Genomic DNA, 16,598 nt, shown 5'->3' on the forward strand with positions numbered 1-16,598 from the left:
GGCAAAAATGGCGTCCGTGACCACCTGGATACATTTGTGGGTGGAGGCTTGCGAGATCCTGCACAGGTCCCCAGAGGAGCCCCGGAAGGAGCCACTGCTGTAGAAAGTGCCCTCTGAGTTCCTGTGGTGACAAATCCTTTAGAAGGTGGCATATGTGCATGACCAGTTCCCTTGACACGCACAGGCGCCGGCGACACTGGTTCTCACTCAACTGCATGTAGCACATGCGCCGTCTATAGACTGTGGGTCTAGCGATGCGCCTATGAACGATAGCTCACTGGAGTTCATCCTCTGCTTGCGGGTGTGCTGCCTCTTGGTCTTCAGGGTTCTGCTCCTCCCTTTGGTGAGCCAGGCACCTCCGTTGCATTCTTCCCCTTCTCTCCTGCCTATAAGCAATGAGGCAGACAGCGAGATTACCAGGCTATATGTTCCTGATTGTCTCCCCACTGCAGTATCAAAGAGAGAGACACACACAATGGTCAGTAATCTCCTCCTAAGGACCACTCTTGGTCAAGTCATCACCTGCGGCTGCCTCTCAAAGTCACATACCAGAGAGTCCAGGCCACCACATCGATGCCCAGTGTGGTGGATATGCATCAATCTAATTGTCTCTTAAACCCATTTGTACTTTCTATTTCAGTGGCTTTCCTTGAAAATGTATTCCAGTCCACTATACATTTGTTGAAAAGTTCTACTAAATTTCCTTTTTTACATCTTATATCTGAGTTCCTAATTTTAAAGTGTGCTCATAGTATTTAAAATCTTTGCCACAGTAAATAAATTATTTGGATCACTTTATCAATTCTCTCATAATTCTGAAAATTTCAATTAGGGCAACTCAAAGTTTCATCTTCTGCAAGAGAAAACAACACAATCTTGCAAACTGTTTTTTCTTAACTTAAGTACCTGCAATCAACTTGTCTTGCTCCTTTATGAATCTATCAATTGTAATAATACTTTCCCCAACTGGATGATCAGAGCTACACACTGCACACCAGGGTTCAGACCAGTGCCTTAGATAGAATCAGTACAAATTATTTTTATTGCCACATTGCTCCTCTCTTTCCTTTGTCTTGTTACTGCAAAAGATTGTGAGGTATATTTTCCTTCCTCGTGTGGTTTTTGGGAAGTTGACTGTCCAAGGGTGCCAATTGGAGGTTTGCTCCATTTTTAAGGCTGAGTCTTATTAAAGATAGCTGCTCAGTTGAATCAAAAAATGTTATCAGGATACTATTAATGTCATAGAATCTTGATTTCAATACCTAAATGAGCTGTGCACTTGCTTGAGGTCACCTATTCTGAGGATCCGGGAAAAATGGTGAAGGTCATATTGCCAATGGGAACCAGGAAGTAGGTCAATCGCCAGCATTTCTGGGGCATAACCACTCTGCTTCTGTTTAGTGGGTGGCCTCTAAATCTCCACTCATAACTGTAAGTCTAATCCTTCCTGTACAAAACAAAGTTTTGCCTCAAAGTAAATAAAAATTATAATTATCTATACTGCTTTCTAAATTAAGGCAGAAACTGAGCCCTAACAAAGAAACATTCTACTTTTTTTAAGGAAGGACGTAATCTGTGTCCTGTGTACCACTGTACACATGCTAGAAGGTTGAATGATTCAAATACAGCGTGCATTGGCAGGAAATTATTTTAATTGTTTTGTGTCATGGTGCAAGCTGCGATTAATTACTCTTTACAACTGACATGAACAGAATCAAACGAAAATTGTATATGTTTACGTTCCATATTGTACAGGCTTAACTTGTTGATAGATTCCAACACAACCAATGATGAATTGTGGTTAAGCTCTTTAAGGATGCAAAGTTCATTCTTATTTTTAACATGCATTTCTTTCTCTTTTCTGTCTGTATAGCTGCAAAGACATGCTCTAGTCAGCAGTATACTTGCACCAATGGAGAATGTATCCCAAGTGAGTACAGGTGTGACCATGTCGATGACTGCACTGACAAAATCGATGAAAGAGATTGTCGTAAGTCCTTGAATCCTTATACTGCGTTTTCTTCAGCCTTTGCTCCTTTGGCATTTTAGTCTGCTTGTTAGATTAAGCAGCCCACTGATGGAAGCAATTGTCCTTAATATGCTTCTTGTTTTCTGAAATTTGCAGCAGATTCTTCAGTGGATTAGAGCAGATATTTAAATACAGTGAAGTGATTGCAGTGACTTGCTTGGTTCTGTTATTGCTACTGATGGCTGTTGTTTAGCGAGTCAGTGCTAAGGGACAAAAACCAGCTGAATTTTAAATTTAAGTATATCATTGTTGATGGCATTATTTGGTGTAATTTGAGGTGAATATTCCACATATATGCCAGTGTAAAATGCTAGATTTCAACCACTGAGCCTATTGGAAGGAATATGATTGGATTTGGTGATTGGAGCTTCAATTTCAATTTCATGCATAGGTGCATTTTAAGGCTTCCAAAGCCAAAATAAACAAAAGCGATCACGCATAATGAACTACATAGCCCTGGGGTGGGAACATTTCCACTTTATGCAATTATTGCTATTAAACACCATGGTACAAGTACTCTACCTGACAAAATTTCCTCTACGTCTAGTGGTTTGATTCTATGCCATTGTAAATGTTAGCCATATTCACTCATGTCAAAAGAGCATGAAATCATTCTAATTTTTTCTGACTTTGTAACCATGAGCATACAGTATTGAGCTTACATTAGCCACCTGGACATGTTTCTGTATTGTATTTGATTCATGATCAGAAACTGAAAAAAAGTGTGTTGAAAAATATTTTTGAAACAGAAAGCAATATAATTTACAATCAATCCCTGAGGCTGATATCCTTTCTTTCTGTGCAGTTGTTGATTGGCATTAAATGGTGTTAGTTGGGTAATTTGAGGGTTTCAGTTATTAGGGGTTTTGAAGGAAGAATAAAATAAAAATCTCCAAGAAGCATTGGTTAATGTACTTAAGGAAGGAAAGTCTGGTTGAAGGTCTCAGAATGAACAGCTAACAGCAATCTTAGATTTTCCTATATGGATGGGTAATCTTACCCACTGCATGCAGAAGGCGAGATGAATGAAAGAATATAGAAATTATAGCCAAGTTCAGAGCACTGTTCTAGATATTCTATCTTGATTATTATCTTATATGACTTTATTGAATTCATTTGAGTGACAGATTAATATGTTACAGTAGTTGCAAATTCCTTTTACATTTTGATTTGTCTAGTAGATCATTGCAAACATTGTCTCAACATTTCTAACTTTTTAACAAGTTATTAAATTTTACAATCAGACCTTTTACAGGCAGTATGAAATACAAGATAGTGCAGTGGAATAAAATATTCTCCAATTAATTAAGACTGCAGGACCTGACTTAAGAACTTATTTTATTAAAAAAAATCTAAGAATGTATATTTTTATAAAATGAAAAGGATCAAATTGGTCAAATTCAACGAAGCTTGAAGAATCAGTTTTAGGTTCCAAAAATGATATAGTACCTTGGAAATATGACTAAGAATGCATAAATTAGGACATTTGATCACAGAAAGCAAAGCCAATGATGAAAGAATGGCAAACTTCAAATGAAAAGCCGGTTCCCTTAATCTCATACACACTGCACAACTACCCCATACACCAGTTCAGCAGCCCTTGTCCTGGGCTAGCCATATCAATCATGAGCCTTTGATGGCATCCCCTACAAAGTTGCTTTTCATTCAATGAAAACTCAGTTCTTCCAAATGTTTCCCACCTTTAAAATGGGTGAAAGGAACATTAAAATTGCTAGATGATAAAAAGACCAAAGTCGGCAACTAGTTTGCCATCCACCATCCTGGTTGTTGCTGACTGATCATAGAATCATACTCTGTTAATTAGCCAGAACCAGGCCAGACATGTGGTGAGGAAAATCGCCAGTAATGGAAAGCTTTGAGAACCCAGGTTCCAAAGTCACCTGTTCCTCCCGAGCATGCTGCCCTTACCATATTTAATGATGAAAGTCAGGAGAAAGAATAAATAATCTAAATTTAAAAAACCCTTACATTGTAGGGGCAAAGAGTTAAGAAAAGATAGAAAATGGGGACAATGAATCGGGAAGTGAGATTTTATTTGTTTGCTATGTGTAACAAAATTATAAATTCATTTACAAAGAGTATTTCTATTTTGTTACACTTTACACACAAAGAGAATCTTTCCTCCGGGATAGATTTAAAATCTATTTTGGGGCAATTTTCCCCAGATACTTTAGGCATTAAGGCATCTCTGAAGTGATCAAAATTGGCCTTGAGCTGCAACGCCTGGTTAGTCCACCTTTAACACAAGACACCGAGTGGAATTGTCTGTGCCCACTCACGTCAGGTGTGCACAGTATGATGAGGAGGCCAAAAATCAGTTTCATGATGTTGTGAAACCTTTTTGCGATTGTCTGCTCAGCCCGTTGATGGCGGACTGCATTCCCCTCCATCGGATGTTGTGAATCTCATTGTGGTAGATCAGCATATCGTTATAAGGCCAGCCGCTCTACTCAACAACCCCGCTGGATTGTCCGTCCATGTTGACGGGAAAACACACCGGTGTAGAACACGTCTTGACAAGTGTGACATGCAGAAATCGCGACTGACTGCCAGGCCTTGCTCACATTGTGGACATCCAAGGAGCAGAAATTGCTGGAGCCTGACAGCAACGACACACTAGAGGAATGTCTGTGGCATGGTGGGTGGATTTTCGTGGACATGGCTCTGCTCCGAAGCAGCTGATGGAAGTTGGAAAGTCACCGTTGATGTTCACAACGGATGATGGTCGAGGGGATGGGAGAGGGAGGCCTAGGATTAACTGGGAGAGGAAGAGGTTTTGGGAGGGCAGGGGGAGGGTGGGTGAGGGTGGGAGTGAGGTAATGAAGGTGTCGGGGGCATGAGGCTGGGAGGGGGGTGAAGTTATTGGGAGGGTGAGGTTGGGAGGTGGGGAATGCAGATTGGGGGGCGGTTGGGAGGAAGGAGGTAGTATGGGGGAGGAGGGGGAAAGGGGGGAGAAGATAGTAACTGGGGAGGTAGATGTGGGGGGGTGGGTGGAAGGTGTAAGGGAAGGAGTTCAGAGTGGGGAAGGAGTGCAGAGATGGGAGTGTATAAGGATGGAGGGAGGAGAAGAAGTGGTGTGGGGCATTTACAGGAAGGAAGGGAACTTGCATGTTCACTAGGACATCCCCAAAGGAAAAGGGTTGTGGCTGGTAGGTCAAGGAGGGGAGGTGAGAGGTGATGCCGGGGGGTGGTCAGCTGTGATGGGGAATAAGAAATGGGTGACTGGGGCAGGGTAAAGGACACAGGAGCGAAAGTAAGACCAAATTAGCACCTTGCTGCCCAAATTGAAAGTGAAACAAGAGTCGTGGTGGCTGAGATCAGTTGCTGCATGGGAGTGTGATCATTGGGTGGGTAGAGATGCAGGTCTGCTCAGATGGAGAGCTAAAAGTAAACTCCAGCAGGCAGCATTGAAAACACTCAGGACATTGAGATGAGTGTGATGGAGGAAGGCTCCGTGTGCATGGGAGAGTGCTTGCGCAAGGCTCTGAAAGGCCTTGCCGCACACACATTTCTTCCTCCAGAATCACCTGTGGGTCGGCTGCTCCATCTGCAGTGACAGAAAACAAGGTTGTGGAGCTAACAGGCAAAGGGAACTCGGAGGGAGCAGACAGCCCCTGAGTGGATGACCCAGGGGTTCCCAGCTGTCGCTCCTCCTCCCTTCGAGAGCCTGAAGACCACGGCATGATTCCCTGAGGAGAAGGAGCACCTGGAGGGATACCCAGGTGCCCCGTTTCCCTCTCGCATTGCCACTGCAGGAACTCACCCATGGCTTCTGCAGTGGAGCGCATGTCTGCACACATCTCCATGTTCTGCTGGACCAGGGTCTCCATGGCATCCACATCCTCCCTATGAGACTTCCATACGTGCACATACTGCCACTCCATCAGGGAGCAGGAGGACACATTCCTCTGTCACGCGAGCCACTCTGTTGAGGGCTTCCAACTGCCCTTTGTGATGTTCCGCTGCTTTTTGCTATCTTTCCAGGATGAGATGGAAGGCCTAATCCAGAGGTTTTGTTATCTGAATTGGACCTCACAGATGCCTCTTCTCCAATAGTCCTCTGAGTGCTGGGGAGCTCAACTGAACCTGCCTCCTCATGCTGCGGACCCATGTCCATGCGGTGACCACCAGATTGCGAACCCAAGCCTGCTCTAGATCTAGATCCCACCGAGGTGTGTTTCTCTGCGCTGGTGCAGGGTGTGGGTAAGCGCTGTGACAGGTCTTCCAGGTTGCTTATTTCTAGCTCTTCAATGGAGGGGTTGTCCTCTTGGCTGGAGGTGAGGACCTGGATGAAGTGGCTGGCTCAGTCACTTGGCAGAGCTCCTTGTAAACCAAAGTAGAGATAATTAGTGCATGGCAGCAGAGTCAAAAGCAGGAGGGAGAGCACTCACAGTTGCGTTGAGAGAGGGTGATGTGCAGGATCATCATGTGGGTGTTTGCCACCGTCCTCACTGTCGCTGCAGAGAGGGTCCATGTCCTTACAGGTCAGCGTGATGGCACGCTCCTCAAAGTGAGTGAGGGGCATAATGTGGGCCTCTCGACCCCCGGTCTGGGAACTCTTCCCTGATGATATGAGCAGGTTTCTCCTGCATGAAAACAGGTGGAGAGAGTGTGAGCAGGACGCATGGCACTGCATGGAATGTTTGTGTGGTGAGTGGAACCATGGACAGGATGAGGATATGAGCTCAAGAGGGTATGAGCCTGATGGAGATGTGAGAGTGTGTGTGAGAGTTACTGGTGTTGCCCCTTGAGGTCCCTGTGGATGTGTGATGGGTTTGTGAGTGTGTGAGTTGCAAGTGATGAGAAGAGTGAATTATCCTGGCGGAACAGATGAGACCATTTGTCCGTAGTGGCACTGGGTGGCTGTTCTCTTTTTTTAGGGCATTGGTGCTGACCACTGCTGCCACCACCTCCCATGCTGGATTGGTGAGGCTGCTGCTCTTCCTGCGGCCAGACCGAGGGTAGAGAACATCAAGGTGGACTCCACGGCATCCAAAAGGTGCTTGAGGGATGCGTCGCTAAACCTGGGGGCTGCAGTCATTTTGCCTTTCGGGGTCATGTCTTCTGTGGCAGCAGTCATGGGCTGGAAGCACTGAGAGGTGTGTACGTAGCTGCACTTAAATATGGCGCCCAGCATGATGAAGTGGCGAGGTGATGGCGTGGTGGGCGAATGAGAGCCTGCCCATCATGGAAGTAGCATGTTTCCCGGGAATGCATAATTAATGTGGCGGGTTTTGGATGACACGATGTAAAAATCTTCCATTGTGGCCGGCGGATAAAATGTCGTTTTACTTGCCTGTTACTGCACTTAGTGCAAATCTGGGGCAGTTCCACCTACCATTTTGCTCAAGGAGGATGTTAGGAATGGCCACTCCAAGGATCATTAATGCTCTGATGGCTCTGTTATTAATGGTTTTTATCTCAGATTCGTTAGCTTCTTACTCTAGAAGACAGCCTGCTGAAGCCAACGGTCTTCTGTTGAAAACACATTGATTTACATACTAACTATTTACAAAGGTTAAGCAAGACCAAAAGATAGCTGGAGCTTCTCAAGATGCTTCTCAATCACCTTCTGTCAGTGAGTGACATCGATCTGAAGTAGCTCCTTACACACATGCTCAGTAGCTATCATTAGAGTCATCCTTTTGCTCTACATCTCCCCCCAAGCCTTTATCCCCACACTATACGCACATTCTGCTACACCTCCCCTCAAAAGTCTCTTTTAAAGGGTAAGTCTCTTTGGGGGTTTCACCAGTCTTCCTGAATGGCTGCGGAGCTTCATCTGATGTAGATGAGAATCATATTCCTCTGATGTCAGTTTGTGAGGGTTGTCATTCTTGGTTTCCCTCATTTGTGGTTCAATAGTGTGACGCTCTCTTGAGGTTCAGGGTACACTGTCCATGCTGTTAATTATGTTCTGACCATTGAGATTAGGGCAGGTCTATTCCTTTGAATGATGCCTTACTGTGTATTGACCAGATACAATTTTGGTTGCTGTAGCTTCTCAATTACTGTTCCTGTAAGTTCTGGTCTCTGATCCAAACCCTCTCTCCCCTTCCAAAAATCAGAAGGTCTTGAGCCCAATGCAACTGGTTAAACATACGAGCTTGACTGGCTCTCTGGGCTTCTTCCTTCTCGCTAGTTCGATGGTAGTCTCCCATCATGATTTGTGGTAATGAGGCATGGGGCAGGAAAGCAAGTTGGGTCTTGAGCTTGCAGCCCATCAGAAGCTTGCATTGGGCAAACCTATAATGTATTGGCATTGAATGATGATCAAGCAGAGCGAGCTCAAAGTCGTCATTCTTCTTCAAGAGTTTGTTGATAGTGCATACTCCTCACTCAGCTTTTCTGATAGCCTGTGGGTATTTTGGGGAGCTTATGGCATGTGCAAATCCATATGACTTTGCGAAGCGTTGAAAACACTCATTGGCGAATTGTGGTCTGTTGTCAGAGATAACAACGTTCAGAATATCACGGGTAGAGAACATTTCCTTTAAGGAGGTAATAACAGCTTCAGAGGTGAAGTCATGTAGTCTTTGGATCTCTATATAGCAGGAATATTAGTCTACGACTGTAAGAAATATTTTCCTTTTATAGTCAAACAAAACCATACCAAGGTGTCCTCAAGGCCTTGATGGGAAGGAAAAAGGTAGAAGTGGTTCTTTCTTCTGCCTGTGGATGGTGCAGGTGACTTAGCTGGAGACCATCTGTTCAATAGAATGAGAAATCCCTGGCTACTATCTGTTATTGAGGTTTTATCTTGAGATTGGTAGCTTCTTACTCTAGAAGAGATCTTGCTGGAGGCAATGGTCTTTTGTTGAAAATGCATTTTACATTCTAACTATTTACAAAGGATAAGTAAGACAAGACATGGCTGGAGCTACTCTCTAAGATGCTTCTCAGTTATCATCTGTCAGCGAGTGACATGGCTGTGACGTATCTCCTTATGCACATGTCAGTAGCTATCTTTAGAGTTGACTCTTAACTTTACAATGACTAATGAGGTTTGCTCCTAACACTCATTAAAGATGCTGCATGCAATTTTGCAATCTAGCACTGCAATGGACAACCTCTTCTATCAGCAGCCAGCTGAACAATAGTAAAGAAGTCATTGGTGAGGATTGCGAGTGTTATTTATAGCCATGTTCAACTTTCATTTCTTATTTGCTACTGGAGATTGACAGAGTACTCTGGGTTTAAAGAGGACTTTTGATGCACATCGGGAGACTTTCTGGGACACTGTCAAGACTTCACCAAGCTCTGTTAACATTTATTTCACAAAGTCTCTGCGGGCATCACCCAAAGAGAGTGAGTGCTGTGCTATTATACCTTATTGGAGATCATATAGGAATTGCCAGGAGAAAGGACATGCTTGGACATGGGGATCATTAAACAAACCAAAATAAATTTTACCATGCAAAGTCAAAAAAGTAAAACAATTTATAATATCTATCTTATACTCTGTCATTCAGAATTAACCTGAGGAATATGTGAATTAACAGGCAAACTGTGGTTGAACACATAACACTGCACAATAAATGGCAGATGCGACCAAGGCTGGTCCCACATATTTCTCAGCAGCCCACCTAGACATCAGTGTCCACTGTGAGTTACACAATCTCGTTAAATCTCTGTCTCTCTCACAAGAGAATTCAAGTCTTCACTTCCAAAGATCTAGCCTCTGAATTTCCTTGGCCTGAAAGAGGAGTACGAGGAGGAAATAGGCCAAGGCAGAGCTGCATCGGCTGCTGGAGGAGAGAGGGAGAGGAGAGTAAGGAGGACAAGGGGTGCTGTAGACTCATAGAGTGATAGAGTTTTACAGCATGGAAAGAGGTCATTTGGCCCATCATGCCTGCGCCGGCCATCAAGCCCCTATCTATTCTAATCCCATTTTTCAGCATTTGACCCGTAGCCTTTTATGCTATGGCATTTCAAGTGTTCATCTAAATACTTCTTAAATATTGTGAGGGTCCTGCCTCTACCACCCTTTCAGTCAGTGAGTTCCAGATACTCCCCATGCTCTGGGTGAAAAATATTTTCCTCAAATCCCCTCTTAAACCTCCTATGCCCCCTGGTTATTGACCCCTCCACTAAGGGGAAAAGTTTCTTCCTATCTACCCTATTTATGCCCCTCATAGGTCCCCCCTTCTCTGCTCTAAAGAAAACAACCCCAGCCTATCTAGTCTCTCGTCATAGCTGAAACACTCCAGCCCAGGCAACATCCTGGTGAATCTCCTCTGCACCCTCTCCAGTGCAATCACATCCTTCCTATAGTGCTGTGACCAGAACTACACACACTATTCCAGATGTGGCCTAACTAATGCTTTATATAGCTCTGTCTTGCATTCAATGCCTCGACTAATAAAGGCACGTATCCCATATGCCTTCTTAATCACCTTATCTACCTGTCCTGCTGCCTTCAACGATCTATGAACATGCACTCCAAGGTCCCTCTGATCCTCTGTATTTCCTAGGGTCCTATCATTCATCGTGTACTCCCTTGCCTTGTTAGTCCTCCCAAAATGCATCACCTTACACTTTTCAGGATTAAGTTCCATTTGCCACTGTTCTGCCCATCTGACCAGTCTGTCTATATCGTCCTGTAGTCTAAGGCTTTCTTCCTTGCTATTTACCACATCACCAGATTTCGTGTCATCTGCGAACTTACTGATTATACCTCCTACATTCATGTCTAGATCATTAATGTACACTACAAACAGCAAGGGACCCAACACCGAACCCTATGGTACTCAACTGGACACAGGCTTCCAGTCACAAAAAAACCTATCACCCTCTGCCTCCTGCCACTAAGCTAGTTTTGTATCCAATTTGCCAAATTGCCCTGGATCCCATGGGCTTTTACCTTCTTGACCAGTCTCCCATGTGAGACCTTGTCAAAAGCCTTACTGAAATCCATGTAGACTACATCAACCACACTATCCTTATCTACACACCTAGACACCTCCTCAAAAAATCCAATCAAATTTGTTAGACATGATCTCCCCCTAACAAAGTCATGCTGCCTATCCTTGATTAATCCTTGCCTCTCCAAGTGGATATTAATTCTGTCCCTCAGCATTTTTTTCCAAAAGTTCCCCTACCACTGATGTTGGACTCACTGGACTATAGTTCCCTGGTTTATCCCTACCACCCTTCTTGAATAGTGGTGCCATATTTGTTGTCCTTCAGTCCTCTGGCACCTCTCCTGTGGCTGGAGAAGATTTGAAAATTAATGTCAGGGCCCCTACAATCTCCCCGCTTCCCTCCCACTGCAGCCTGGGATAAACCTCATCTGAGCCTGGGATTTATCCACTATTCAGCCTGCTAAAACAGCCAATACCTCCTCTCTCAGTGCTAATTTGTTCAAGTATATCAGTCCTCCTCCCTGATTTCTATACCTACATTGCCCTTTTAGGAAAATCTTCATCGGAGCAGGTATCCCAGGCTGCTGTGGGAGGGAAGGGGGGAGATTTCATCGTCCTCCCCTATAATGAATAAGTACTTATTTAAAATCTCACCTAGGTCTTCCGACTCCTCACACAGATTGCCACTTTGGTCCCTAATGGGCCCTACTATTTCCCTGCTTATCCTCTTGCCCCTAACATAGTTATAAAATGCCTTTGGATTTTCCTTTATTTTACCTGCCAATGTTTTCTCATGCCCCCTCTTCGCTCTCCTAATTTTTTTTTTAAGTAACCCCCCCGCACTTTCTATACTGTAAGGCTTCCACTGTTTTGAGCCCTCGGTGTCTACCATAAGCTTCCATTTTTTTCCTCGACACCCAGGGTTCTCTGGACTTGTTGGTCTTACGTTTCACCTTTATGGGAACCTGGTGGCCCTGCACTCTCATTATTTCCTTTTTGAATGACTCCCATGCTCTGATGTAGATTTTCCTACAAGTAGCTGCTCCCAGTCCACTTTGGCCAGATCCTGTCTTAGAATATTGAAATCGGCCTTCCCCCAATTCAGACCCTTTATTTCCAGTCCATCTTTGTCCTTTTCCATAACTGAGTTATGGTCACTATCACTGAAATGCTCCCCCACTGACACTTCTACCACTTGCCTGGCTTCGTTCCCTAAAACGAAGTCCAGCACCGCCCCCTTTCTTGTAGGTCTTTCTACGTGCTGGCTTAAAACACTCTCCTGGATACATTTTAAGAATTCCACCCCCTCTAAGCCTTTTACACATTGTCTACCCCAGTTAATATTCGGGAAGTTAAAATCCCCTACTATTATTACACTATTATTTTTATAGTTCTCTGAGATTTGCCTACATATCTGTCCTTATATCTCTCCCTGGCTGTTTAGGGGTCTATAGTACAGACCCAGCAATGTGATTGCCTCCTTTTTGTTTTTAAGCTCTACCCATATGGCCTCATTTCAGGAACCTGCTAAGATATCATCCCTCCTTATTGCAGTAATTGACTCCTTGATCAATACTGCAACACTACCTCCTCTTTTACAGCTCCACCCTCCCCCAACCCTGTCTCACCTGAAGATTCTATACCGTGGAATATTGAGCTGCCAGTCCTCCCCCTCCCTCAACCATGTCCCTGTGATAGCAATGATATCATATCTCCATGTGTTAATCAACATCCTCAACTTATCTGCCTTACTCGCAAGACTCCTTGCATTAAAATAAATGCCATCCAGCCTTGCCATACTCTGTTGTGCCTTAACTTGATTATATACGCTCTGCCTTTCAGACTAACTTGGTTTCTCTTCTACACTTGTCTGTACATTACTCCCTACTATACCTCCACTCCGTATCCCATCCCCCTGCCAAATTTGTTTAAACTCCCACCAACAGCACTAACAAGTCCCCCCCGACCCCCTACAGGATGTTGTTCCCATTCTGGTTCTGGTGCAACCCGTCGGAATTATACAGGTCCCACCTTCCCCGGAAACGGACCCAGTGATCCAGGAATCTAAAGCCCTTCCTCCTGCACCAACAGTTCAGCCATGCATTTTGCTGCTCGATTCACCTATTCCTATACTCACTAGCACGTGGCACCAGGAGTAATCCAGAGATTACAGCCTTTGAGGTCCTGCTTTTCAATCTGCTACCTAGCTCTCTAAATACTTGTTGCAGGACCTCGTCCCTCTTTTTACCTATATTGTTGGTACCTATGTGAACTACAATCTCTGACTGTTTCCCTTTCCCCTTCAGCCATTCTGTGACATCCTTGACGCTGGCCCCAGGGAGGCAACACACCATCCTGATGTCACGTCTGCGGCCACAGAACCACCTGCCTGTACCCCTCACCACTGAGTCTCCTACCACTATTGTTCTTTCTCTCTTTATCCTCCCCCCTTGTGTAGTTGGGCCCTGCTGCACTCCCCAGTGGAACTATCACTCTCATTGTTTTACAACACAGGAAAACCATTTTGAGTGAGATGCACTCTGAGGCTTTCCTGCCTTCCTTCTTCTGACTGATGGTCACCCATTCCCTTTCTGACTGCACTTCCTTAAGATACGGGGTGACCATGTCTAAAAACGTACTGTCCACTTAACCCTCAGCCTCACGGATGCACTGCTGTGCCCCCAGCCAAAGCTCAAGCTCCAAAACCCACTTTCAAGCTGGTCAAAATGGTGGCACTTCCAGCAGATGCCATCCAGACTGCCAGGAGCACCCAAGACTTCCCATATTCTGCAGGTCGTGCAACACACAGGACTGAGGTCTGTTGCCACGCCTTTAGTTAAAATGTTCTTACCCTAAATTAAGCCAGGTAGAAAATTATTTAAGCTTCTTTTTTTAAAAAAAAAGCTAAAACTGTTACCTTTCCTAACGTAGCTTTAAAGTGGAGAAAAACAATTTACCCACTACCTTCCAGTTAGCTCTCTGCTTTGCGCTGATGTCACTTTCGTCAGCCTTTTCGAATTCTGGCAGGGTTCCAGTTGGGGTTAGCTGCTGCTCTGACTGGCTTGATCTGGGCCTCGACCCTTAGGCTGTTATCGAGAAGCTCCGCTGGCGCTGTTCACTCTGCTCCGCTCCCGCTGCTGTGTTGGTCCTCCCAATGAATCCAGAGGATGCAGCGAAGGCATTGCTGATGAAATTTCCCCAGCACACTTATATGTTACTGATACTCAATCCAGGCCTCACTGCAGTATAGGAATGCGGTGATGACAACATTAGGACTTTTGTTGACTTGCAAAGTCTTTGTTGTCAAATACTTGCTACTGTAGTTTGTAGAAGACTGACCTGGCACACCTGATCCAGTGTTGGATCTCCTCATCAATGTGGCCTTTGAGAGAGGTGGCTGCTAAGGAATAGGAAGTGCTCAAAATATTCCAGAGTTTCTCCTTATATGGGAGGTGGTATATTTGCCTGACCAGGTATGGGTTGAGATATGAGTTTTGTATTAGCAACATTCAAAGAGTTTCTTGTATGCAAAATTGAAGAAATCAAAAGTGGTTTGTGAACCTGATACGGAGTGGGAAACAACACTGTGGTCATCCACAAACTGTAGCTCACGTGTATCAATGGTGGTCAGTTGAGTTTTGGCATGGAGGTGAGGTTAAAGAGATTTCCATCCAGATGGTATTTAATACAGACACCAGAGGGCAGTTGATCTTTGATGAGGTGAATAGCCACTGTCAGAGTAGACATTAAATGGCATGGGGCTATCACACAGCCTTGCTTGACCCCGGTCCGGATTTTGAAGGCATCTGTTTCTGATCTACCACTCAAGACAGCTGTAATCAGATCATCATGAAGCAGTTGTAGGAATGTGATAACGTTTATTGAACATCCAAATATTTGGAGTACAAACCACAGAACCTCATGATCTACTGAGTCAAATGCTTTGGTCAGGTTGATAAATGCAATGAAACGTTCCTGGTGTTGTTCTCAACATTTTTCTCAGATTTGTCTGGCAATAACAACCATGTCGGAGGTCACTGTGAAAAGTCTAAGGCCACACAGTGTCTCTGGGAAGACTTCTGCAGCCACAGGAAGTAGGCGCTTCAGGAGAATGAATTTTCCCTGCTATGAATGAGAGGGAAATACCTCCACAACATGCCTTATGTTCTTTCTTGAGGATCGTTACCATTGTCGCATTCCTGAAGTCGGAGGTGGGGGGTGGCAAGGGGTAATGCTGGTGATAGGGGTTATCCTTTCTTTTTATTCATTCATGGGATGTGGTGTCGCTGGCTAGGCCAGCACTTATTGCCCATCCCTAATTGCCCTTGAGAAGATCGTGGTGAGCTGCCTTCCATAAGTGCTTGTGTCTATTTTGGTGCTTCTATGAAGTGCCACGCATGGAACAGCAGCACACAAGGTGGATGGTTGCTGCAATTCAGAAGAGGGCAGTTCAGATGCCCACTTGAGATGCTCTTGAGAAGCTCTCAGCCATGATGGTACCATTACAGACTCCACCATCTCAGCATGGGTTTCAGCAGCCTGGGCCATCTGGCTGACAGGTAATTGCAAGGGGTTGGAGGCAGCCCGAATGCTATCATCTGGAGAGAGACCTGTATGTGCCAGCTGCACAACACCACCTTGGGGTATCTTTTCAGCCAGCATACAGAACAGCTGGATGACAGATTTATGGGTGACTGAGACACTCTGCAAATTCCCTTCTACCGAGGATCCCAGAGTCATATGGCAGCTGTCTGAGCTACCACTGTGGCACTTTGTCATTCCATGGGACGATGCAAATAGTGCTGTGGAACCTGTTTAGGTTCCCAATGCAGTACTTTGTTCTGTGCAAGTTTTTGGCATTCCAAGCTACCATGATTGCAGTGGAAGCTGCGACCTCAGTTATCACATACTGTACGAATTCAGGCTGTACAGGTCATTGGATGGAATTGAATAAGCTCTCCATACTGGAGAGGGTGCGTTCCAGGCTTCGCCTCTAGCCATGGTCCAAGCTGGAGGCTGATGCTTCCATGTCCCCACTACCCCAGCCACAATCCATACATTTTCAGGCAGGCTCTTAAGTGTACCAAATATTTGGTTTATCAGAAATAAAATAGAAAACACTGCAAATTCTCAGTAGGTCAGATGGAATCCGTGGAGAGTAACAAAATTAATCATTTCAGATCATGATGACCCCTCATCAGATGATTTTCTGGATTTTTGCTGAGTTGGGCTGACTCGTGAGCTCTTTAAAAATGGCACCAGGATCTAATTCCGGGATTCCCATCCCCATTCCTGCTTCTGGTAGTTTTCCTGATGAAGGATGAGGGTGCAGGTAGCTAGCCTGCAACACTCCTGTCCTTACAGGCTCCATTGCGAGGGTGGGCATTTCAAACCCCCTGAAAAGTGCTACTTTGCATTTAGAGCTGAGGAAAACAGCACTAAGGCACTCTAGTATGTTGATCTGAAGTGATTTAAATGTCTGCATCTCTTTAAAGTTGAAAAAACAATGGTATGCAACTTTCACATAGAAAAAGAAAATAGCTACCTGCTCTTTGACTGCTTTAATTGACAGAGCATCTGGTGTAGCTGAGATTAAGCAAAATCATCTGTTTTTCTAGTTTCAATAGACTCCATTTTTTGGAGCTTAAATGGTTTGCTTTGACAGCTGAGCCAATTATGAATGC

General features: G+C 44.7%; 1 protein-coding gene across 1 annotated transcript in view; it reads left to right on the plus strand.

Annotated features, from left to right (window-relative positions):
• The window catches only part of lrp2a (low density lipoprotein receptor-related protein 2a), a 387,109-nt gene that overhangs the window by 95,478 nt on the left and 275,033 nt on the right, over positions 1-16,598 (plus strand). Inside the window, exon 6 of the mRNA XM_041200238.1 lies at positions 1,874-1,990. Within this exon, the coding sequence (XP_041056172.1) occupies positions 1,874-1,990 (117 nt within the window). The remainder of the gene's footprint in view (positions 1-1,873; positions 1,991-16,598) is intronic.

This window comes from Carcharodon carcharias, chromosome 12 (genome assembly GCF_017639515.1).
Source record: "Carcharodon carcharias isolate sCarCar2 chromosome 12, sCarCar2.pri, whole genome shotgun sequence".
In the NCBI taxonomy this organism is placed as follows: Eukaryota; Metazoa; Chordata; class Chondrichthyes; order Lamniformes; family Lamnidae; genus Carcharodon; species Carcharodon carcharias.